At 42.1% G+C, this 23,862-nt stretch overlaps 2 protein-coding genes across 33 annotated transcripts in view; one reads left to right on the forward strand and one right to left on the reverse strand.

Annotated features, from left to right (window-relative positions):
- The window catches only part of DEPDC5 (DEP domain containing 5, GATOR1 subcomplex subunit), a 44,723-nt gene extending 40,921 nt beyond the window's left edge, over positions 1-3,802 (reverse strand). For 17 of the 26 annotated variants that reach the window (XM_065033182.1, XM_065033172.1, XM_065033158.1 and 14 more), the window contains exons 1-5: positions 3,574-3,801; positions 2,119-2,241; positions 1,305-1,392; positions 597-643; positions 28-113 (exon numbers count right to left, since the gene is read on the reverse strand). In XM_065033182.1, coding sequence (XP_064889254.1) covers positions 28-113; positions 597-643; positions 1,305-1,392; positions 2,119-2,176 — 279 coding nt within the window. In that variant the 5' untranslated portion in view covers positions 2,177-2,241; positions 3,574-3,801. Of the gene's footprint in view, positions 1-27; positions 114-596; positions 644-1,304; positions 1,393-2,118; positions 2,242-2,929; positions 3,542-3,573 lie in introns of those variants that run through there. The other 9 variants (XM_065033176.1, XM_065033180.1, XM_065033175.1 and 6 more) reach the window with 3 other exon arrangements.
- On the forward strand, positions 3,762-23,396 carry PRR14L (proline rich 14 like). Of its 7 annotated transcripts, none has more exons than XM_065033151.1 (9): positions 3,762-3,894; positions 5,227-5,712; positions 7,241-7,322; positions 8,053-13,744; positions 16,791-16,859; positions 17,557-17,725; positions 18,025-18,131; positions 19,140-19,211; positions 19,863-23,396. In XM_065033151.1, exons 2-9 carry the CDS (start codon positions 5,257-5,259, stop codon positions 20,137-20,139), a joined length of 6,924 nt encoding a protein of 2,307 aa, XP_064889223.1. In that variant the 5' UTR covers positions 3,762-3,894; positions 5,227-5,256; the 3' UTR covers positions 20,140-23,396. The 7 variants fall into 7 exon arrangements, with proteins under 7 accessions (XP_064889223.1, XP_064889220.1, XP_064889224.1 ...); XM_065033148.1 differs by having other exon boundaries at positions 3,767-3,894; positions 7,241-7,370; XM_065033152.1 differs by having other exon boundaries at positions 3,844-3,975.
- The last annotated feature ends 466 nt before the right edge of the window (positions 23,397-23,862 follow it).

The following is a 23,862-nucleotide window of genomic DNA, read 5'->3' on the forward strand; positions in this document are numbered from 1 at the left end:
GTGGAAAAAAGTTGCAAAGACACACACCTTTGGGTCAACAACGTTAACATGGACATCCTGGTACGGCCGCAGTCGGAACACTTGTGCAACTGTCTGATCCACGCTTATAGTTTCTGCCGCAGAAATGAGAAAGGACACCAGGGAAGTTAACATCCCCAAAAGGCTTCAAGTGGTTTACAAGTACAAAAGCAATATGGTGAGACTGTCAGGAAACAGTCAGGGCCTCAGCAAAAGACAACGGCTTCTTTCAGCTATGGCCCAGTTTAAGAATCATTAAGATCAAAAGCGGCAAGATAAACTCAAAGTTTAGGCTGGATTAATTCCTGCAAGAAGGTATACAGCCAGTCAGAGAATTCAGAAACAAAAATTTAAGGCTAAAAAGCTGATTTTGTTTAAACAATACCCTAGATTACTCAACCAAAAGCAGATTTAAAATTGGCTATGCACTTTCTGACAAAATTATAACCCTTTCATTCCTAAATAGACAAAGCATTGATTTTCTTACAAAATTAAAATATATGCATCAGCCAATCACAGGTACAGCCAAATGACATAATCTTTGTCTTTGATTTTAGTGTGCAGACTACAAGTTTTACCTTTCTGCAAATCTTCCTTAAGTGACTTCACTTGTAACAGCAGGGGACTGGCACACAGAGAAGAAAAAAGGTAGACAAGTTGAGATACCAACAGACTACTCCGGTAAATCGCTCTCAAAACTATTTAGTAACACAGAGCACACAATAAGCTAAAGAAAAACATTTTCTAGAAAGTTTCACACATCATCCTCTCTGCTTGGCACTCTGTCTTGTTCTTTATACCTATTATAAAAATCTCTTTAGGTAAAGATGATACTCTAAAAAGTCAAGCACACAGGAACTTCCCAGAACCTCATACAAGTATACTTGTATTTTTCAGATACAGGCTGCAGGATGAACAGCTTCATATAAGACAGTTTATGTTTTTATAGCTGACCAGGAAGTTTAATTTTGCCTAGAATGTACTATAGGATGGAAGAATAATCCTTTGGTTACAATAGCTCTACAATGAGGATAAAGACATTGTAAACTCTATACTCAGGCAAGAAGCCCCATGAAAGGTCAGCAAACTAACACCAACCACAAAGAATCCCACAAAATTCAAGGAAGAGCTCCTGCTGCAGTAATCCCCCTCGCTTTCCTTCAGGCAGAAAAAAACATGGCAGCATCCTGAAGCAAAGTTATCACAGCTCTAAGAGCCTCTCCCTCTAGAAGCCACTGCATATGAACCTACCACACCTAACTGGTATCAGCAAAAAGAGAATTCACCTGTATTCATCATTGGGATGTGCAATTTCCACAACATCCCCCAGCTTGATTTGCAGAAATACTTTAGGATTCACCACCAGTTCATCATCTACAAGACATAAACGAATGAGGAAAACCGCAACAAGCAGATACACACCAAACACAGATGTTTACATGTTCATATGCAACCACTTACTCCCCATGACTGCACTGGCCCAGGACTAACACCTCAGCCAGGTGGTATATTCACTTGAGAACAGCGCTCCTGCCCACGCCTGTGGGCAAAACCTCTGCCTTCAAATCACAGAACTTTCACAAAAGATCTGTTCAGCAAATGAGTGTGCCTTAATTATGCAAGCAGAATCTTCTTTTGCATTTTCCATAAAACAAGCATCAGCTGGAAAGTAGATGGCTACAGAATCTTAACAAGTTTTAGTAACATGCTATGATTTTAAGTCTAAAAGTAGGGAACAAATAAATAACATTTTTCTTAGTACACAGAAACATCTATACAGAGTCACAAGTCATTGACTTGTCTGTCACTTATTAAGAGTGACTGAAATAAAGGTTAAAACAAAAGCAACACAATAAAAGGGGAAGAGGTAGAATAAAACAATTTATTTTATAGGCATAATCTCATTCTGTTCTGACAAATGCAGTTTTATCCTGCTGTAACCTGCTACTAAAAAAGAACTCTCCAAACTCTGGCTGGTAATACTTCTTGTCACAAAGTTCCATCTTCACTGTTTTGTTAAAAAGATCAATAAATCAGTTAACTGTTTTCAATGATGTAAGAGTGTGCCGGTCCCTCTGCTGTGAACCAGGAGATACTGACCACTGCCTCCAAAACCCTTCTTATGTATGACGAGCTTGTACACCTTGTTCGTTCTCATCTTGAATTCCAGCTCTTCTCAGCTACTTTGAGTAAAATCTGCTGAAGACATCTTGCATATCTAATCTGGAAACAAAAGCAAAGACAGATCTCTTGTCATCACATAACTAACTGCTCTTTGTACTCTGTGTGTGAGCAAAGGATGTTGTACCACCACTAGCCAAGAACGCCACACCTGAAGGGCAGGCACATTACAAACTTTAATAAACATCGGAATGAAGGTTGAGTGATGACCTCTTCTACCGGCACTCCTGTCACAGAGCTACTGCCACTCTCTAAAATCATCTCTCTTGTATTTCAAGGATAAGTTCTGACCTTTGTGTTCAATGCATTAAAATGAATACCCAGACTCTTGCCCACTGCCAGTTATATCTTCTGGTTTTGTCATTCCTTCTCTTTCACACACCTTTTCCCACATCTTTCCAAGATCCTGGAATCCACAACCAGATGATTTCACACCAACATGGCACAGCTTTCAGCACAGGGCCAAGCAAAAATTTACACTGCACTGGCATGCATTAACTGCTTTGTTATAACTGCATCAGCCACCGCTTTTTCTTCCAGCCACTTTCATTTGAAACAGAGCATACTGCAATTGAGAACCTTCACTTTTACAATTTACTCTTTTTAGAAGCACATTTAAACCAGAAGTTATCAGTAGGAACAAGGCTTGCTTCATAAAACTAGAGCACATTATTAGGTTAAAATATAAGCTCTTCTGGTTAGAAGACATTTGTTGTAGCTGTCCTCTTACATCAAATCAAAACGCAGAGGAACAGAGCAGTATGGCTTTCCAGTAGAATAAAGTATAAAACTTGCAGATGCGCTTTTTGGAAACTCAGCTGGATCATGAAGCTACTAAGGCACGGTGAGAAACACTCGTACGTCCAAGCGTGATAAACTCCATAAAACCTTCAACCTTGGAATTGTTGTGTGACCGGAAGAGCCCGCACTTGGCTGCAGCGTGTGACGGCGGGACGGGAACCGCGGCCGCCCCGCACCGGGGAACGGGCAGCGAATGCGGCCGGAGCGTCCCCAGCCCGTTCGCGCCATTGGTCCCGCTGCAGAACCGCCGTGTCCCCCCGCTCGCGGCTCCATAGAGCTGAGGGGAGCAGCGCAGCGGGACGCCCGTTTACGCCCCGCCGCGGCTGCCGGGGCGGGCGGGCGGCAGCGGGGCCCGGCGGCAGCGCAGAGCGGGCGGCGCGGCGGCTCCAGGCAGAGCCCGCCAGCCCCAGGGGAAGGAGCGGGGCGCCGCGCGGTGCCGGGCGCTGAGGGAGCCCGGACGCTCCGGGATGCTTCCCAGCGCCGCGGGACGAGCCAGCCCCAGGCAGCGCCACCGGGACTAGCCTTCCCGCAGCCGGCCTGAGCACAGACACGGGGGCAGCGCGGGGCCCTGACCTGCCGGTGCCGAGTCCCCCGCCGGCCGCGGCAGCACAGTCCCGACAAGGCCCCTCTGGCTTCGCTCGCCACTTCCGCATCCGGGGCCACCGGGACAGCACGTGCACGTCACGTGACGCCCAACACGGAGACGGTGGGAAGGAAGGGCGGGGCCCCGGGAGCGGCGGCCGCGGGCACCGTGGGCGGGGCGGAGCGACCGAGGGCGGGGCCACAGCAACGGCCACCAGGACCGGGGGCGCGGCCCGGATGAGGAAGTGATGCGAGCGCGGCGGGGCGGGCGGCGCGGCCGTGCGGGCAGGAGCGGGGCTGGCGGCCGCTGAGGTAACAGGAGCGGAGCGCGGGGCTCTGCGGGGGCGCGGACCCGCCTCTTCCGCCGGGTTTGACACGGCAGCGGCGGCCCCGGTGAGGTGGGACGGAGGGCGAGTGAGCGGCTGTTGGGGCCCTGCCCAGGCGCGATGCGGCGCGGCGGGAGTTCTACGGACCGAACCCAACCCCTGCGGGCACCGGGGCAAACACTGGTTGCATAGTTACCGGGAGCGTCGGCCTCCTCGGGGCGGGTGCGGATCACCGGGACGGGGGTAGCGCCTCTCGGCTCCGGTCGCGCCGCCGCTGTCCGGGCTGGAAGCGGCCGCTGCTGCTCGAAAGCAGAAGAGGGTCCGGGCTGAGCCGTCTGTGCTGCCCAGCAAAGGGCCGCCCGGCCCTGCCCGCTCCCGCTGGCCCGGACGTGCCGGCAGGACGGTGGTCGCCACCCGCAGCCCGTGTCCGTGTGTCCCCACAAGGCTGGCGCTGTTCGCAGGCAGCTTTTCTTGAGCAGCAAGGAGAACAACGCTCCCCTTGGAAGCCCGTGTTTTTGTAAACTGGGTAACTGATGCTTCTGTAAAAACCTGGCTTAGCCCGTTCCTGCTCATGCGTGAATCTTCAGGAGCAACGAGACTGCAGCGTGTTTGCATCAATCAGGGTTTTCGTGATGCCGCCAGTGCTGGTGCCAGGTCCATTGGAGCTCATGTCAGGTCGGTGGGAACTCTGTGCTGTGACACGGGCGCTGCCGTGGGCCCTCGCTGGCCTAGCGGGCTGTGGGGACCAGGGTGCTTAATGTTGGGCTCAAGATGATCCCGATGCCGGTACCGGGGTTCTGTGGAAAAGCAGCGCTGGCACAAGGTGTCCTGTGTCCATACAACGTGCTTGTCTGAGAGGCACAGTGTTTCGTGGACGATGTCTAGAAAGCGTTCCTTTGAGGCAGAAAACATATGAAGAAAAGGTGTTGGTTGGTTGGTTTTTTCTTCCCCAAAGATTAGAAACTGAAGAAAATTGCAGGAAAACAAAAAATGCTTTGTTTTTAGCTAGTAGGATGTCTAACACAAACCCTAGCGATTTGCTTTATAGTCTCTTTTCAGGTTTTCCAGAAGATGAGGGTATACCTCCAGGGAGACGTTGGAATGTGAAAATGAGGCTTGGAAATATTTATTTGTCTGTACTCCTGTTGTTAATGAAGCACTTGCTTAGATACTCAAACATTTCCTCAGCTCTTTTCTTAAAAAGTTATTTGGAAGTATCTTTCTTACACATATATCCTTGAACCTTGAAGAATGAAGCTTTTCTTTAATTTAGAGATTACTCCCATGTATGTTGATTTGACATCGCTTATATTTTTAGGGTAAACTGTGAAAGTGTGCAGCTGCCCTGATGCTCTCAGCTGGGCTGGAATGTCTCCCTGATTCTCCCGTGTCCGCTGCAGCAGAGGAGCCGCACACTGGGCTACCGGCTGGCATCTCCCCCAGACTTATGGCCGTGTCAGAGCCTCATGGCGGCTTGGATCCAAAATCTGCTGTGTCAAGGCCTGGGCTGGCACGTGGTGACAGTCGGTTGGCTGAGCATCGAAGGACTTTGGGAGTAGAAAACCTTTGCCAGAAGACCGAGGGTTGGGATGATACACTCAAGGTGATTTCTCGTGGGCCAACTGAATCCCTTGCTGGAGAATTACTAAAGACTGGAGACCTTGAAGAGGATGAAAAAGACAAAAAAAGAAAATTTGGAAAACTGGACTGTTCTGGCGATGGATATTGCAAAGAAGACACAGAGGCTGAGGAGTATCGCGCTGAATGCTGTGTGTTAACTCCTGGGGAAAGCCGGACAAAACAAGTAAGCAAATGCAAATATTCCTCCCTATACGATAGTTTGAATTTAGGGTTAGAGTAACTAGACAGAGAACTTTGTCCATGTGGTTTCATCTTATTTGGATCTTCTGTCCTATGTGTCGTTATTTAGATTATCACGGGTCCAGTGACAATTTAGACTATACTTCAGTGGACCAGCAGTATTTTATATTATCGAGCTTTTCGCTTTCTTGAATACTGTTGGAAAGGTGTGAGGCAGGTGTGTAACAGAATGGAGAATAAAACTGGCTGGTGACTAAAAAGAAGAGAAACAACTTAAAAAGCTCCTTGCCCAGTATCCATGTTCTGTGTGTACAGCATGTTCCACCAGTACTGTCATCCCCAGTCCAGGTACTAACCACTAAACAGTAGTTACTTCACTCTCATAACGGTATTATAATGCTACAGGGGGCTCCAGTTTAGTATTTCAGTTTTTAATCTAAAATATTATTCTTCATTTTTATAATTATTGTTTGTAATTAGAGAGGAAATCACTGTTAGTTTCCTTTTTCAAAACAATAGGCTGGCATAGCCACGAGTTGTTTTCCTACCCTTTGGCAAATGCTGATGATAAAAATATTATTCCTAGGCAAAGGCTTGCTGACAAATGGGCCAAAGAATACGCTGTTAAAAACTGGAGAGTCACAAACTCTATTTAAAAATAGAGATTTTTAGTTACTTTCTTGATCAGTTTTCTTTAGTTTGTAAATAGTTTTCACACACACCAAAGGAACAAAATAAAAGAGAATAAAAGTATTGTGACTAAACGCATACAAGTCAGGAAATATCTGGATAAGGTGCAGAGATGAGTGTTTTACACTAATGACTGGATGACACGTAATACTAAAATACTTTGTGGTTTTAACTCTGGATTTTTATATCTCTCTAATTTATTTGAAAGTTTGTAAAAATAAAGCTAACTAAATTTTCCGCAGTCATTCAGTTCTCCAACTTTCACATATTTCAAATATGTGGGTAGTTTGGTTGTGCGGTTTTGTTTTGATTTGACTTGGGCTTTTTTTTGCAAGTAGACTTAGGTCAGCTGGTCCTGGCTTTATGTGCTTTTGAGCCAAGGGAAGGGGTCGTGGAAGGCAGGTCCTAGTCGAGACCAGGAAAAGCACCTCACCAGAGCTATACAGGAGTGCTTTGGGGATGTACGATAGACTTGAGGGAGTACTCTGCTGATTCAAATTTGCAACAATTTGTGTTTTAAGGCACTTACATTTTAGCTACTTGCATTGAGAGACTTAATTGCTGCTAGATACAAATCATTCTGGGTGCATCGTTGTTTAGCAGGGAGGTGACAGTGGTTGGTGGGACCGGAAAGGAATGCCCAGTGGTGGTGTGACCCTCCCGCAGTGCTGGGCTGGCTCTGCACAAGGGCTGGTGTGTTCTGAGGTTTCCGGGTGGTTTTATTCAGAACTAACCTGGCTGAGCAGCTACAGCCCCTGAAACACATGAAACATTTCAGAAAATCCTGATCCATCTCCGTTGATATTTCTGTCTTGTTTCAGGAGGATCCTCACTTAAACCAGCATGAAGTAAAGTCTTGGAGAACCTGTTGCACTCAAGTAGCGGGATCTCCCAAGAACACAGGTGCCTATTTCAGTTGTACATCCCTGTCTGCTCCCTGCTTCTCCTCAGGTTACTTTTTGTTGATTTTAAAATACATGAGTGATTGTAGGATAGCTCATTTATCTTGCTTTACAGTAGAAAATATTACCCTGCATAGCTAGAACAACATGAGAATTTAATCCTCTGCTTTTTCCTGACAGCCTGTGTACTTTCCTGAAGACCTTTAATGTACAAGATGTGTTTTAGCTATTTAATTCAAATACTTATTTACTCCAAAGCAGAAGGTGGTTTTAATAGCAGATGTTTTGCATTTCCTTATGTTTCAAAGTCAAATTATATGAGAGCAGTAATAGCAAAGATGTGAAAAAAGTATCACTCATTCATTTTCTAATGTTTTAAAGAATAAAAATAGTGCAGAATCCAAATGAAGAGGACAACAAAACTAACTCTGAATTTCATTATTATCTGTAATCTTCTAGCTCCACATAATTTGGTCACTTCACCTGTATCTAGATGGGGAATGTCTGCAGTGAAAATGATCGCATTTGTTACATTAGGTTTTTGGTGGGGTAGTCTGTTTTTCTTGTAAAGACTTGCAGGAGAATTAATAGCATCAGTTCTCATTTTAAAAAACATTTTAATAAGCAACGCTGTACACAATATTGTATACAATAGTAAAAGAAACTTTGCAAGCTGAATGCCTTCTAGATTTAGTATATTGTTCTGATTTGCTTTATTTTTCCTTATGCAGAAGAAAGCCAAGCAAATGTTCAGGTGCCGGCTGCAACTCTGCCTGAGCTCACTGAAGAAGCACAAGGTATGAAGGCTGATGTGAATAGGATATTTAGTAAAGCAGGATACAGGAATGACAGAGTGAGTAAAGGTCTTGCAGCTGAGAGCGATGAATGCTCAGACATAGACACAGTCATGGCCAGAGCTGGGGTTTCAGAAACCAGCATGTTAGATTTTTTAGAGCCTTTAAAAGTCACGGACATTGAATCAGCCACAGAGCATCCACAAGAAACAAATGAATATAATGGGTTGAAAGCCCACACTGCCATGCCATTGAGAACAGGGGGGAATGTTGTATCTATATTCAAGAGGAGAGAAGAAAAGTTACTCAGACAAAATCCTGTTAATGAATTCAGTATGTCACTTGCTAATTGCCAGACTCATCAGCAGGATGAAGAAAACAAGGCTCATGACTTCTGTACTGGTCCTTTACCCAAACATAATGAACCTCATAGGTTGTCATCAGCAGAAAGTTGTAGAGCACCCTCCATTAAAAGTTCTGAAGCTTTATGTTCAGTTCTGAAATGCATCTGTTATCTGGACTTTAGAAAAATGCCACTAAAAACCAGTAGAACTGCAGTCCATGGAATTACCAATGAAACCACATCTGTACCACTAGAGCAGGTCTCAGTGGCAAGGAGCGAAGGATTAGCTAGTGCTGAAACTAATCACAGGGAAGGAAGTGCTAGTACAGGTAAATCACACCGCTCTGAATTTGAAGAGCCTACTGAAGACTGGAGAAAAATTGCTATGGGAGAGAACGTTGACGTTGGTAGCTGGCCTGAAGCTCAAGAGGGTGCTAATTCTGAGCATCATCATTCTTCAGCTTTTAGTTCTGTTGCTTCATCTCCTGAGGAGTTCTCAAAAGAAAAATTAAAAATGGTTGCATCGGAAGGTGATAAGTTGAAAAAGGACAAGTGGCAATTCTTTGTCAGTGATCTAGGCAAGGATGATATAAAAGAAAATAGCGTGTCGATGGAAATGAACAACATTGCTTCCTGTGAAACTGGACAGACAGACCTTTGCTTTTATAATACCTCCAGTAAAAGTTCTGTTCCTGGCAGCCACAGCTGTCTGGGTCTTGGTACCAAGCTAGAAGAATATTCACCTGAGACACAACTGCTTGAAAAGGAATCTGAAAGTAAAACAAGATCAGAAGAGTTGGCTGGCAGTTTAGTTGAAGCTACAGAAGCTGATAGTAATGATAATTTGTCCAGTAGCAAAGAAACTAATTGGATTCATACACTAAGTGTACCTCTACCTCCCGTTGCACACAAATCAAGAGAACCTCATCGTAGTGAGTGTCCTCCTTGCACTGTTAATGAAGTTTCAAGAAGAGACAAGGCTCAGGATAATCCATCTGGAAAAGAATCATTTGGTGATTCTGGAACAACAGGACAAGTTGCTGAAGTTATGCTTCATAAAGACAGATTCAAGTCTTCAGTAAGTTCCAGGACTTTTGACAACCCGAGTATGACAAGCAAAATTTCCCAAAAGAACACAAAGTCTTCAGTGGGAAATAGAGAGAGTGTGGTCACCGGTTTAGAAAATGAACATAGTGACACGTGGAACTGTAAGAATCAAAGTATGAAAGAGCAGAGCACAGCTGCCAGTACTTCCTGTATTTTATCAGGGAGCACACATGTAGATGATGTTCTCCCGAGCTGTCGTTCTTTTAATGGTGAGGTTGGTAAGAAGACTGAAAATAATAATTTGGAAAGAGAAGCTTCAGCTGGATATAATAGTAAAAAGGCAATCATCTTTCCGGAAACACATTTCCCTTTGGCATGTGGATCTCTTGCTTGGGAAGACGACTGTGGAAACGCAGGTGAGGATCTGCATGGGGTAAATGACATTTCCACTGCAAAAACCATGTTTTGCTCAGCCTATACTGCAGAGAGGTCTATTGCTACCTCGGTAGGAGATGAGATCTCAAATAAGAATATGGAAGCTGGGAAACAGTTTGATCTTTGTAAAGTAACAGATGTCAGTGAAATTGTTTACGACAGAGATGAGGCAAAAGAACAAATTGGCATGTGTGCTCTCCAGGGAGATGAAGTTGATAAAACAAGAACTGCAGATTCTCCGAAGGCCCCTGAAGGCAATCAGAGACCTAGGACTAGCCAACAGCTATTAGTCAGATATTTGAACAAAAAAACCCGTGTTCATAATTTTGGATTTTGCAGCTCTTCATTAGGCCCTAGGAAGAGAGAACTAGGTACATATGAAAAGAAAGAAGTGTCATCGCTCATGGCTAATGCCTCTGAGTATAGCACTTCAATCTGTGATACACATCCCTTACTCAGCAATGCAAACGTTCAAAGACAACATGCTAGCCAAACAAAAAAGACCCTTTGTCCAATGGAAAATCGGTGTCTTGCACGTCAGAGTGAGTTTCACGGCCCCGTTCCAGGCAGCAAGCAACATTCAGAAAGTTTAAACAAACAACCAAATATGGGCTTACGAACTACAGCTACTTCTGTAGAAGAAACCAAAATACCAATTGGCTCTAGTCAAAGTGAAGAGATACTGTTAAAACCAGGTGACGACCCGCCTCCAGTAGTTCATAAATATGGAAGAGAGGACAGTTTTCAAGGAACTCTAAAAGACAATGTATTGGATTTGGACTCTTTAAATGGTGTGAGAAATGAAGACTGTTCAGGACACGTGGGCTTTGTCAGTGACCTAATTGAGAAGACAACCAAACCAAAAGACCAGAAGAAAAGACGTGAAACAGAAGTTAAAGGAACTGTTGAAGAAAGCTTTTCTGATAGCAAACGGCATTGCTCGGAGCATGCTTGCTTTATCAAACGTGCAAAAGAGAAATCAGAGCTAGAGTTTGCAGGAAACAAAATGCATCAATCTTTGCCAAAGGTGAAGTGGTTGATGGAAGACCAGGAAAATACAGTTAGGGCCCAATTTTTGCCCTCTGCATCAATTCATGGTAGTCTGGCATATAAGACAGAAAATATGAATGTGTTTTCAGATACAAAATCCAAAAAAAGTCTGAGAGTAAAATCTACCTTATATGACTCTTGCCTGCAGTTGACATTTGAGCCTGGCCAGGAAACTGATGCTCTACCAGGTGTAGGTCCATCCCACTTGAGAAAGTTTGACATCCAAGAATCTTTTAATCAGACTTGGGTGGATTCAGAAACAACATCAGCTCTGCACTTGGGAATCTCTGTGCATGAGAAAGAAAAGCTCTGTCTGTTGTCTGACAATGCACAAATAGATAATTGTGATTCGTCTCCAGCTGAAGCTTTTAGCAAAGATTCTTCAGCGACAAAACCTCTTTCTGTAACAACATCTGTTAAAAGAAAAGCCAGCAATACCAAGATTGCCTCTTCAGAGAATGAAACAGCAACTAGCTTTGTGAAAGATGCAAAAAGCTCACGAGCTTGTGCACACAGCAAGGGAAGTCTGAGAGGTCAGGAGCATACCATGGTAACTGTAGAAGACGTGACGGTGACTGCACAGAAGTGTAGTCGCTATGGAGAGCAGTTTAAGAATACGTGTGTCGAAGAGAAGACGAGAAGAGAAGTAGCTCCGAGAAAAATGTTACCCGTAGGTTCTTTTTGTGATGGAGAAGATCGTCTGTGGGCCTTTTTGGAAGATTCAAAAGAGTCTGGTAGCAAACCAGTCCCTCTCAGTACTGAGAATTATGAAAAGGTTTTGGAAGAAACCCCAGGATCTAACCTAAATAATCCTTCAAAAAAAAGAAAAAATACTACAAAGCTCACAAACGTAGCACGTACGCGTCTGCTTTCAAAAACTGTGAGTGGTTGTCAAACTGAAGATGCGTCTAACATAGAAACTTCCCCAGAATTGCCCACGTTTTATTCATATATGGGTGTACTATCAAACAGGTGCAAAGAATCAGCCCCAAACCGTGTGGTTTGCAGTGAAGTGTGTGTGCCTTACGAATTGAATGCACAGAGCAAAGATAACATGAAGCAGGTGACAGAAGGCCAGGACACTCTACCAGCTCATCCAGTTTGTGAGGGAAACGAGGCTTTAGGTTCAGAGACACTTGGTCAAATAGAGAAATGTCAGGTACTTAAACGAAAGAAGAAGTGTGAGAAGATGAAAGTACATCTGTCAGACAAGCCCCAACAAGAACAGAAGTCAAAATATCAAGAGAAAGCAAAAATCACACTGCAGCCAGGTGTGTTGCACAGTTCTGAACTCTTACACAGCTCTTCAAATGAGTTGGTGACATCAAGAAATACGAAGTTTGAAGGTCCTTCAGAGGAGACTTTTGCTGTCAGAAGCAGTGAAAATAAACTATGTAGCACTTTACAAGAAGTTAAAAGGCCAAAGATTACCACAGATATTATTGGTTCACAGTTTTTGAAGACTCAGGATTCAGAAATGGAAAACCTGAACCTTAATTTAGTGTATGATGGAATCCCTGGTGCCTTTGGAACTACAAATAAACCAAGAGGACCTCTTCCATTAAAAATACAGCCTGGAAGGACATGCAAAAAAGTTCCCACATCATATCAGCTAAAAACTGTAAGAAAAGGCAGAAAAATTAAAAGTTTACCTTTTGAGATTCCCCCAGAAATACTCCCTAAGCAAGAAAGCACATTTCTCAAATCGTTGTACTTTCCACGTGAACCACCGACAATGGAAACGGAAACAGCCGTGGGATTAATGCGCGTACCAAGGCAGAGGGCCAAGGGGTGCAGTGTGTTGAGCAGCTTGAAATTTAGGAAAAGTACCAAAGAAGCGGCACTGTTGAGCAAGCTGGCTGCAATGGCCAGCAAACTCCTGGCACCTGCCAAAAGCATCCAGAACTTTAAACCTCTGCCATATTCTTCTGAAATTCTTCCAGTGGCTGAGAGGTGCAGCCAGCGTAGATCTAAAAATCTATTGGAAGCCTTTTCTTGTATTAACAGGAACTTACACTCCCGCTGGGCTGACAGTTGGTGCACCAAGATGTTCAGCTTTCAGCCTTTGGCACTTTATCCTGCAGAATCTACCAAAATACTTTTTTCAGACTTGAGCCACAAGCCTCCAACCTCGTTCTTGGATACCCAGTTTTTCCCAATTTCTTTTCGCATAAAATTGGACTCCAGTCCTGTGACAGACCTCACAGGGATGATATCCCAGCGCTCCACACATCACACACCAGTTCGGGGAGAAATGCCAGCACCGCCTTCAGAGTGGACTTTTTCTTTTCTGCTGTCTCAGAGCTGCTCAACAACAGCTTTCAAGGAAGATTCCAATCCAGATAACGAGCTGCATTCCTCTCTCTCTATAACAACCCCAAGGGCTGTTGCCCTTCATCCCGGCTGTGGAAGAAATGCTGTAGCTGAAAGAAGAGGAGGTTGCTCCATGCTTGGCCTTCACACAGTGTTAGGACTTTCTTCCCCTGGATGTTACAGGATTTGGACGAGAAGAAGAAACTTAACCAGTCATATTCCTACCATCCAGAGACTATTTATATCACAATTTGCACAAGGTGTGAAAGGGACAAGGTTTTCAGCTTCTGTATCGGATGAGCCCATCTCCTCATTGCCATACTCCCTGGGCAGGGCGCTATCCATGTGGAGTCAGCATGGTCCTTCCGCCCGCCCCTCCGAAATCACTCCTCTCCATTCCAGTCACTGCACGTGGCAGCCAAGTGTGGGCATCGAGAACAGGTAAAACTCATCAATTTATTTCTGAGATTAAATATGTATAGGGTATATACTTGCTCCTTTTTGGGAGGGAGAGGGCAATTGCAGCTTGTGTTGGAGGGTCAGTTTCCCCCGTTCCAGGTCTACACATTCTGCTCCAAAAATGGCTCAACATGAAAGATTCTTCCCTGCAGCACAGTCTGTTAGCTGAATTGAAGTATATTTGCCTTCACTTCTTTAATACTGTCCTGTTTTGGCAGAATGGCTAACTCTATTTTCTTCTCCCTTGCAAAATATACACACCATGCATCAGAATATATAATGCAGAAAGGTGAGCTACTTCGTTAGGTCTATTCAGAGTGACTGCAGAACAACTGGATTTGAGGTAGGAAAGTCTTTTTCAGAGGTTTGAGCCACAAGTGCCAGTTGGAACCACTGTAAAATGCTCAATATGAGATTAGGAAGAATCCTAATGGACAGGGGGTGGCATTTGGTTAAACTTTTAATTGTATTCCATGACTGTTCTATGCTAATTGAAATCTCTTTATGTATACTATGCCTTTCGATATTATGTGCCCGATGGGTTGTTGGCACAAGCAAGTGTAGCTCCATTTCGGGTTGGTGATGAATTTTTGTGTGTGTGTCATTCTTGTTATGAGTGGGAAGAGGACTGAAACCTACTCTGCATATTTAATGTAACTTTGCTATCAGCATTTGAGATCTTTTTACTTAAAAACAGAATGAGAGAAGAGGTTCCTAGCTCTGTTACAGGATTTTTGCATGTTCTTGAGCAAAGATTTTGCCCTTTGTGCCTCAGTGACATGGGGCAGTTTGGTCCTTGATTTTAGTCTTAAGATTCCTGGACAGCAGAGGCTCATGAGCGCTGTAGAAAAGTTGATTTGATTAATTCTTTTGTTTAATATGGCAATCTCTAGAGAACCGTTGAATTTGGCTTATTTTATGTCGTAGCTCGACAAGTGTAGCCAGCAGTCTTGCCATATAACTAGTGCTGCCTTTTGCTTTGTATAAATGGGTAACATACCTAAAATCTTATGTATATCACTGGTTAGTATAAATTCTAATATCTACCAAAGGTGTAAGGGAGTTACTACTCCATTCTGGGAGTTGTCTGCACTAAAATGAAGTTGAAAAATGGCATAGAGACAATGTTGCAGCACGTTCTGTTGGGCCTGCATTCTTTTCCATCCCATACAAGTCAATATACAGGCTGAATTTTATAGTGTCCAAATTAGTACTATGGTGGCAATCACACCACTAAAGTACAGTTTGAGCTCTAAACTTAAGACATTGTTGCCATTCTTTAAAAACAAAAGAAACACCTTATAAAAAATTCTGTGTATGAGGTGAATTTACTCTCTTGGGTTGTTGAGACATGTTATCCTTGGACTGGGAGATCAGAGCTGACTTTTGCTCTTGTGTTTTGTCCCACACTTAAGTCTCCTGGCTCCTAGGCAGCTGGTTGCAGCATATCCAGTTAGCTAAAGCATAAGAGGATTTAATTCTTTGACGTAAAGGGCAATTTGAAAACCGAATGTTTTGCTATGAATGATCTTTATCTCAAAGGTGGAGAAGCCAAATCAAACCTTATCACTTCAAGTGAAAAATAACCCAAAATGAAAATAGTCTAAAACTCAGTTTGGTTTTCCTCTAAAGTACCTCACATGTCTGCATTTGAAGTAGCCTTAATTCTGCCCCACTCAGATTTTCTTTAAAGTGAAGTTATTGTAGCATGCAGTGAATGGAAAAGAATGTTTACAGAAGTTTAAAGAAGTGCAGCAAAAGTCAATATTAAAGGTTTGGCTATAGAACAACATAAAGAACAAACCCCAACATTTAAAATATATAACTCCATTTTAGATTCTGTTTTACTGAACACTGACAGCCTGTTCTCATCAAGTAATAATTATTTTTAAAGGTATTAACAGGAACAGTGACAAAAGGATAATCCAGTAAATCTCTCTTAAATTTGTGTGTGTGTTTTTGTGTGTGTTCAAAAAAAAATCTATGCAATAAGTGTTTGGTATATAAATACAAGTAAACAAGAAGTGTATAAGTGAAATCTTTTTTTCTACTTACTGCTCATTTGCATTCCAAATTTCTAAAGTGTTTTTTCTCTTCCTGTAATTCATTATTATTATTGCATAAACCGGTAAGCTCTGCCTCTAGCAGGGAGGACTCTGATGCACTATTGATGAGGGTTCCCGTAGTGCTGGGGTAGTGAGTGGAACACCTGAGAGAAACCAAATGTTACAGTTCTGATATTAAATGTACAAGCGCAAGAAATGGGTCTTTCTGACTTCCTTATAGTTTGACGTATCTGTGCTGCCAGCTGTGTGGTTGGTTTGCGTTTAGTTTGTAGCGTTCCGCTCTGGCCGTAACTTCTTTGCTTCACAAGAGTGAAACACCTTTAGCTGTTAATTTGGGAGAGCAGCAAGTACAAGATTTGCTGTTTAGTAGAAGCTGCCCTAAAAACTGTTTGGGCACAAAAATAAAGCCTCATATTAAAGGACTTAATGCTGCTATGCTGACTTCTATGCCATAGGATTATGGTAATTACCAGCCCTTATGGAAAGGCCTTTGGTTATTCCAGTTGATTAAGAATATTCAAGTAAGACTGTGGGGGTTAGAAACAACAGAGTTAATCTGATGGAAAGCCTTCCTTTCACTTGTTACTGTTGCCAATAGGCACTTTTTTATTTAGTAGCCAACTCCTTCAAGGTTTTTGGTTGTTAAATTTTAAAACCTGGTGGTTTTGAGTGAGGAATATAGACTTTCATAACAATAATTATAACTTTCAGACTAATATTGTCTCCCTCTCTTTCTGTACTTTTGTTTCCTTTTCTCATCACTATTTTAAGTGAAAGTAGGACTATTTCCCTAACAAGCTGTCAGTGCAATTTAGTGGACTAAATGGCTGACACAGCCTGCTCTTGTGTCGTTTTAATCTTTCATTCTCATTCCTAATTATATTAATATTTTCTTCCTCATCTTTTTTATAGTGTAGACCTAATTTCTGTCTTTTTTTTTCCCCACTCTTGTTTTGAATCAGCTATGCCGTGTTACCGCACTTACCTGTACAGAGTATGGGAGCACTACAGACCGCAGGGCATGAGATATGGTGAGTCTCTTGACTTCGATATTTATTCTGAATAGTGGGATCATAAGCTTGCTCAGAAATACATTGTTTATGCCATTTTGGCTTTCAGCTCTTGGCAGTTCACTCCAAGAATAGCTTTCTGATTGAAATGTTAGTGAAATAAACTGGCTGGATCATGTAATGGAGAAGTTTGGAGGGGAATTAATGCAAACACCATGGAGAACATTGCAGGAACAATTCTGTTACTTGCAACCATGTTGTGCCACTTCTTATGAAATGAATATGTGAAACTATAGAAGTTTGTTTCCTTACTTGGACATACGTTCTTTCTGTCTGAGCAACTGGATGTTTGGTGCTGAAACTTCCTTCTATTCTTTTTCAGTGTTGGGATGGCAGATGTAAAAGCTATCTTTTAAATTTATCTGTAAACAAAATCATTAAATTAATAGTTGTGTTAAAGAAATTTTCTGGCAGAAAAGAAGGATTAGTTGTTTTCTATCTGTGTTTACTAAATAGAGCTGTAATCTGTTTAACTGGATGAAAAGGAAAAGAGTGGGTTTAAAACTGTGTTCAAATACAATGGCAGTTAATTTCTATGGACCGTGTTGCTTTTTTTTGCCCATATTGCAATTTAGGAACATCACCTGAGAGCATGGACTGCTGTTGCAGCATAAATTGGATATTAACCCACATATGTTCCCTTCTTCCTCTGTTACAGTCTGGAAACTTCATTCCCTCTTCCATTCCCAAAGTCCTGCTCGCTTCCAGAATCATCACCGTCTCCCCCCAAGCTTTCAGCATCTGAGCTCCAGCTCCGTGCCCGTGATGAAGCTGATGCTTCTGTTCCAGCCTGTCTTAGGTCCCAGGATGACACAGAACTGAACAAAGTGAGTCCATGGTAGATTTTGGATATCTCAGACTCTTGGTTCCTCAGGACTTGAAGCTGCTGCTGCTGAATATTATCTAGTAACTGCTAAAATGGGGAGATAAACCAGGCTGTTAGTCCTAGTCTGTGCTGCTTCTTTCTTTTGTTCAAGTAGAAAGAAGGTAGCAAAACAAAGAGGAATGTTTATTCTGCAGATAATGCATACCCAGTATGAAAGGGAAATGTGGAGACTAGTGTGCTCATTATTTCCTTCATTTTAACTTTTTTTTTTCTCTTTTGGTTTTTTTTTTTTTTCTTAAGACTGAGCCAGAAAAGAGGCCAAAGAAAGTCTCACAGATCCGAATCAGGAAAACTGTTCCTAAACCAGACCATAACCTTACTCCAATGGGACTGCCCAAACCAAAAAGGTGAGCAGTATCTTTAAATGGACTTGTGCTGGCTTCTGTTGCTCACATGTCCTGCACAGTAATGTAATCGTTTCCATAAATGCTTCTCTTACCAACTCTATTTTGTACACTTCCAGTTGAGTGGTGTCTGCCTTTTGCTTCCTTTATAAGAAAGGATTGACACAGCTATATCAGCTGGATAGAAGACGGAAGAAAGAATCTGGTCTTTGAATGTAACTTTTTTTCAAGTGGGAAAGGATAAATAAAGGACTATTGGATATGAACTATTGACCGAGTTTTAGGCAAAATGTGAAAAACTAGGCTACAATTGAATTATTTTCTAAAGAAGAAATAAGTTCATCTTGATAAACATACATTGAAAATAAGTCATTCTACAATGCATAGGGAGATGAAGGGATCTGTTGGGAAGTTCTGTTGATGGAAATTATGCTGAGTTCTTCACAGTCCCTTCTTGATTGTGCCATATGATCTTAGGGAAACGTGTTCAGTGTCAATGTGGGTAATCACAGTGCCAGATATTGATAAAGCTTTTCCAACCAGTCATCTAGCATTTTGTCCATTTCTGTTTTAAGCAGAAGTGCCAGCTTTGACGAAGGAATGCATTTCTTCAGCCATCAGCTTGCTAATTAAGTGTCAATAACCAACTTTTTAAATCGGTCTCAAGAGCTAAATTCTAAGTCTTTTCTTAGCTTCCACAAAAAAGTGACCTGTGAAGGGATTTCCCTTTTTCCTTCTGAGCATCATTATTTCAAAACATCGTAGAATGTCAGAAGGAACATTGTTCTCTGCAGAAATAGCAAGTGTTGACCCACACCTTATAAAAACACTGTATGAAATTTGGTACTTAACAGCCTCATTTTTCATTCCTCTCTATCCCCACTTAGTTAAAGTGTAATTACTCAGCATTTAAGCACAGAATGCAAACCATACTTGTTTCCCTAAATCTGCGTGTTGTGTGTTAGTTTTGAAGTTCCTCTCTCTTGATTGATTTCTTTATTACTTTTTCAGGCTTAAGAAGAAAGAATTTAGTTTAGAAGAAATTTACACAAACAAGAATTACAAGTCCCCTCCTGCAGCCAGGTTGGTTCTGCTTCCTGATCAGAAAGCTAAAGTACATGTAAATTACTTGAGCAGAGAGCAAGCAGAGATGAAAGATGTTTGAAAGCGAAGAGGCAGATAGAATTCTAAAACTGCTCTTGTATAAAGTGGGAAAGTTAATTCAAAAATAGTACCTTTTACTATTTGGATGAAAAGCAGTGAAACAGAATATGGACTAAGAATTCATCTACACATTCATTCCAGCCTCCAAGTACAGTACTTACTTTTTCAAAATTCAAAGGCAACTAAATATTCTTTAAAATACTAAGAATAGCTGCCTGTCATCAAGTATAGCATGATTATCAAGACTGCTGCATCTTTTAATGTTCAAATCTATTTATTCTGTAAAGGCAAGATTCTATAATGGTGCTTTTGAACTAAAATACAGATAGAAAGAGATTCAACCCACATGTCTGTGCACCAGTAACAAATTCTTCAGCTAGCAGTAATGCGCAGCTGTGGGAGGTGTAAGCTGTAGATAACGATACATTACAAGAGGTGTGGAGGAACTTTGAAAATGTACAAGTTAGAAGTGCATTTACTGTGCTTATGGCGTCCACCTGTCTCCCTGCCCGTGGAAGGTGGTTAACTGCTTCTCGAGCGGTCCTGAGTTCTATCCTTTGCTTTTATCAGGAGCTTGGAAACAATCTTCGAAGAGCCCAAGGAGAAAAATGGGTGCTTGATCTCCATCAGCCAGCAGAAGAGAAAGCGGATTCTAGAGTTTCAGGACTATACTCTTCCCCGGAAAAGGAAGACACGAGGCAAAATCAAAGTAGTGGGTAGTTTCACCCGAGCAAAAAAAGCTGCGCTACAGAGCGCAGAGTTAGACGCTCTTCTGAGTCAGAAGCTAATGGACCTCGAAGCCTTTTTTGCAGCGGAGGCTGAGCAGGAGCAGGTCTCTAGCATCTGAGGGAGCTGTTTAGCTGAAAATGGTCCCATCAGCTCCTTTAGTCTTTTAGTTGTTTTGGGAGGAATCTACTGACTTCTTCATATGTTATTCTACTGTTCTGTTCTCATAGCCAGTGACCAGTTTTTGCCTGTGGCCCTCTTTAAGGTGCTATTTTTTTTAATTTTTGTTTTTTTAATGCTATTGGAGGGATTCTTTTAGGTCCCTGTTTGAGTGTAACACAGCCACAGAGAATTTACCATTCCTTCTCCAGCCTCTGGAAATTACTGCTAATGTTTAATTACATTTAACCACCTTCTGGGGGTAGAATAGGAGTGTAAAGGAGGAAGCAGCACAGCTTCAGTGATGCTAGAGCTCTGTACTCCGGATCATTTGCACATTTGAGTCTGCTGTTGTTACCGTGGCTATTTTGAACAACCTGACAGAAGAGACATGGTGTTTGATGAAGATGAATTCTAGCAAGCACATTCTTGACATACCACTAACTTTTTAATAATTAAAAGTAGCTGTCTGGGTTTGCTTTCAATTGTTTTGTTTTCTTCTGTTTGCTTAGAATGTTCCTTCTGAGTTTCTGTGCCCTTTCTGGCTTCAGGCAGCAGAAGCCCCACATAACCAGACTTTAAATAACTTGCACTTTGTATGTTTCTTTATTTGCCGCATGAGGACACCTTTAAACATGACCGAGCTCAAAAAAGGTGATATTTCCAGAAAAAAATCATGCCTGGTACTAATTTTTCCTAAATAGTAGAGTTTTTACCTAGTTGGCCAGTGCCTACCTCTTCTCCAGAGGAAAAGGTAATCAGCCCGCAAAGATGTTAAGCTGCAGGTGGCCTCCAGTTAACTGAGCTGAGCTGCTGTATGCAGGGAACACCAGCAAAATCTTTGAGACTAATTTCTGAGTTATTTTAATTCTAGTAAAAACATTAATTGATTTTGATGTCAACAAGAAAATAATTATTTCTCCATCTTGAGGTTTTTTTTACCATTTTACATTCACAATTCATGTAGCCCACAGTTGGATATTCTCTGTACAGCCCTGTTGTACATAATAGCAAGTGTTGCACAAAGAGCCTCCTGGCATGTGGACATTTTTAGTTTCTTTATGTAAGGCCATTTGTAATTATCTGATGCAGCACTGGGCAATTTCTCAGCTATACCTTTTGAAGGAAGAGAGCTCCCTTCTGGGATAACTTCAGTTAAACTTGAAGCATAATTCAAAATGAATGCGAACTGCTGTTCAGGTCAAGTCTGTCCTTTAGTGCCTATAGATGTTATTCAGGCAGAGCTGTCATTGCTGGGATGCTCAAATCTAATTAGTCTGTTCTTTCTTTCACTTGTCACTCGAAACTTGCACTTTCTTATTTACCTACCCATATAAAAGAGTTTCTATTTACCTTCAAAATGAGCAATTATCTAGTGGGTGGGTATATTTAATAAAGTCCCAATAAATGCAGGACTGAAAATACCATCATCATCATCATCTGTTGCTCTGCCACTTCTATTACTGACCAAACAAAAAACTAAACAAGCAATGTGTTGAATTCCAGAGCTTTGAAAGTAAAGAAACGAGAGAGGATTATTACACTGTGTGTGCCTGAGTCTTGAAAGAAGTGTGATCTGGGCTTGTTTTGCTCCCAGCTTATGTGCCAGGATTCCTAGAAGTTTACATTCTTGTTTTGGAGGCTAATTATCTTTAATCAGGAAGACTGAAGAAAAAAAATAGAGGAGTGCATGCTTAAAGTGGTGGTGTTTGGGTTTTGAGGTAAAATAACAAGGCAGGCCAACTTTTAATCATATTGAGATACTATTTCAGCAGTAAGGTCTGGTAACCTATTTGGGCTGCTGTTGAACATTTTAATTGATCCTCTTTATTTTTATAAAAAGAAATCTCTAGAAAATAAAGGTTGATTGCCTTTTAAAAAATGTTCAAAACTTTCCCTATACTGGTTTAATAGCCCAGTTATTGACTGGTTGGAAGTTGTATCAAGAGTGAGATATATATTTTTATGGTTTATGCTATAGAATGGGATTGTTACACAGCATTAACTCACTTGCTGTTAAAATGGGAGGCTTTAGTGCTGTGACACAACGGAGCTGTAGCTTTACTGGGGCTTTTAAGAACACAAGGATATGGGTGGGGAGGGGGGAAACTTGGGTCCAGACAAATTTCAAACCTCTAATGTGCTTCAAATGATGGAATGCGTTGCGTTTTCCTGTGGGGTTCTGGTGGGTTGGTTGGGTTTTGTGTTTTTTTTGTCTGCTTCCCAGCTCTGTCTTGTTTCTGCTTGCTTTGAAATAACATTTCTTAGCTTTCTTTTTAACAGCTACAGCAGAGAGAGCAGAGCACGGAAGACTCTCAGTTCTCTTTTGTTTACAGTAATTGGAGGAGTTATAACATGATGTTGCGTAGCTTGTCTCAGACCTTAGTTTGTGGAAACCAAAATATACAGCATTATTGTGTTTTGGTTTAGCGTTTGTATGATGATAGAAATGTAAGTTGGGACAGAGCATCAGTACCCACCCCCCAGCATGCAGATGTCAGTCATGCTTGTACACTTTTTTTAATTTCCTTTCCCACCTCTGTTCCTGTTCACAGCACTCGTGGAACAGCCTTGTTCCTTGAGGCTGCTGCTTGTACACGGGCAGTGATGACTGTGCAGAAGGTATTTGCCGCTCAGAGCTGCTTCTGTCCCAGATAGTTGAAAGAAAAAAGTATAGAAGATGCATTTTTGGGATCTTGCATAATTCCCTAGCTGAAGGATATGTACACTTGCCTTTCCATAAAGTGAACCACTCCAGTAAGGATTTTTTTGAAAGATGTTGTAGATGTTGCTCACAGAATCATGACTAGATCGCTCTAAAAAAAATCTTACCATTCTACAACAGGAGCAGCTAAGGCTACTTCATGTGTGTTACAGCATTTGCCTGGCTGGCCTTGTGGCTGCACACATTTTGAGTTCTGATGCTTGCTGGATATGGTTGTCTGCAAGCAGATCTCATTTATTCCATTTTATTTGAGGTGGGCCTTTGGTATTTTATGTTCCAGGTGCTCTTCTAGAATATGGATGGTAACTGTGGATTTAAAGTCTATATGATGCTATCAAGTTAGCAAATAGCGAGAATTTGTACACTTGTGCCATTAGCCTCCATCGTGCTCTTGGCATTTTGTTTCTGTTCAATATTGTGTGAATCTCAAGTTCTACTGCTTCTTTTGTGTGTGTTTTTAATTTATGGAAATAAATTTTTCTGAGAACCTTTCAGTTTCTTTAAGGACTTCTTTAGGCTTGTATCAGTAAATATGCATGATGTATCTGTCTTGCATACATGGGGGGGAAGATTTCAAATCTCCATAGAGATTAACACTGTTAAGTACTTGTGTGCACTGTTAGTGAGACATGGAGCAGCAACTCCAGTGCTCATTCACTCATAGCCATACTTTGAGAGGAACAGAAACAGACCCCGGGGGACTTTAGGCATGATCCTAGCTACTTTCACAGCATCCAGCTCTCAATGCAGTAGAGTAGCAGGAGCCAGACAACACAGGCAGCTCCTGCTGGGTTCACAAGGGAGAGATTCAAAGCTGAAGCAAGCCAGCGGTTCATGTACTGCAATCAGACTGATATTCTAAAGCAAAGCTGATGTTCTCAAGCAAAGCTGAACATCCAAACAACCTATTAAGCATCTGTAATGTCTATGTCAGAAAACAACTTCCCTCTAACCCCATAA

Source organism: Columba livia, chromosome 17 (genome assembly GCF_036013475.1).
Source record: "Columba livia isolate bColLiv1 breed racing homer chromosome 17, bColLiv1.pat.W.v2, whole genome shotgun sequence".
In the NCBI taxonomy this organism is placed as follows: domain Eukaryota; kingdom Metazoa; phylum Chordata; class Aves; order Columbiformes; family Columbidae; genus Columba; species Columba livia.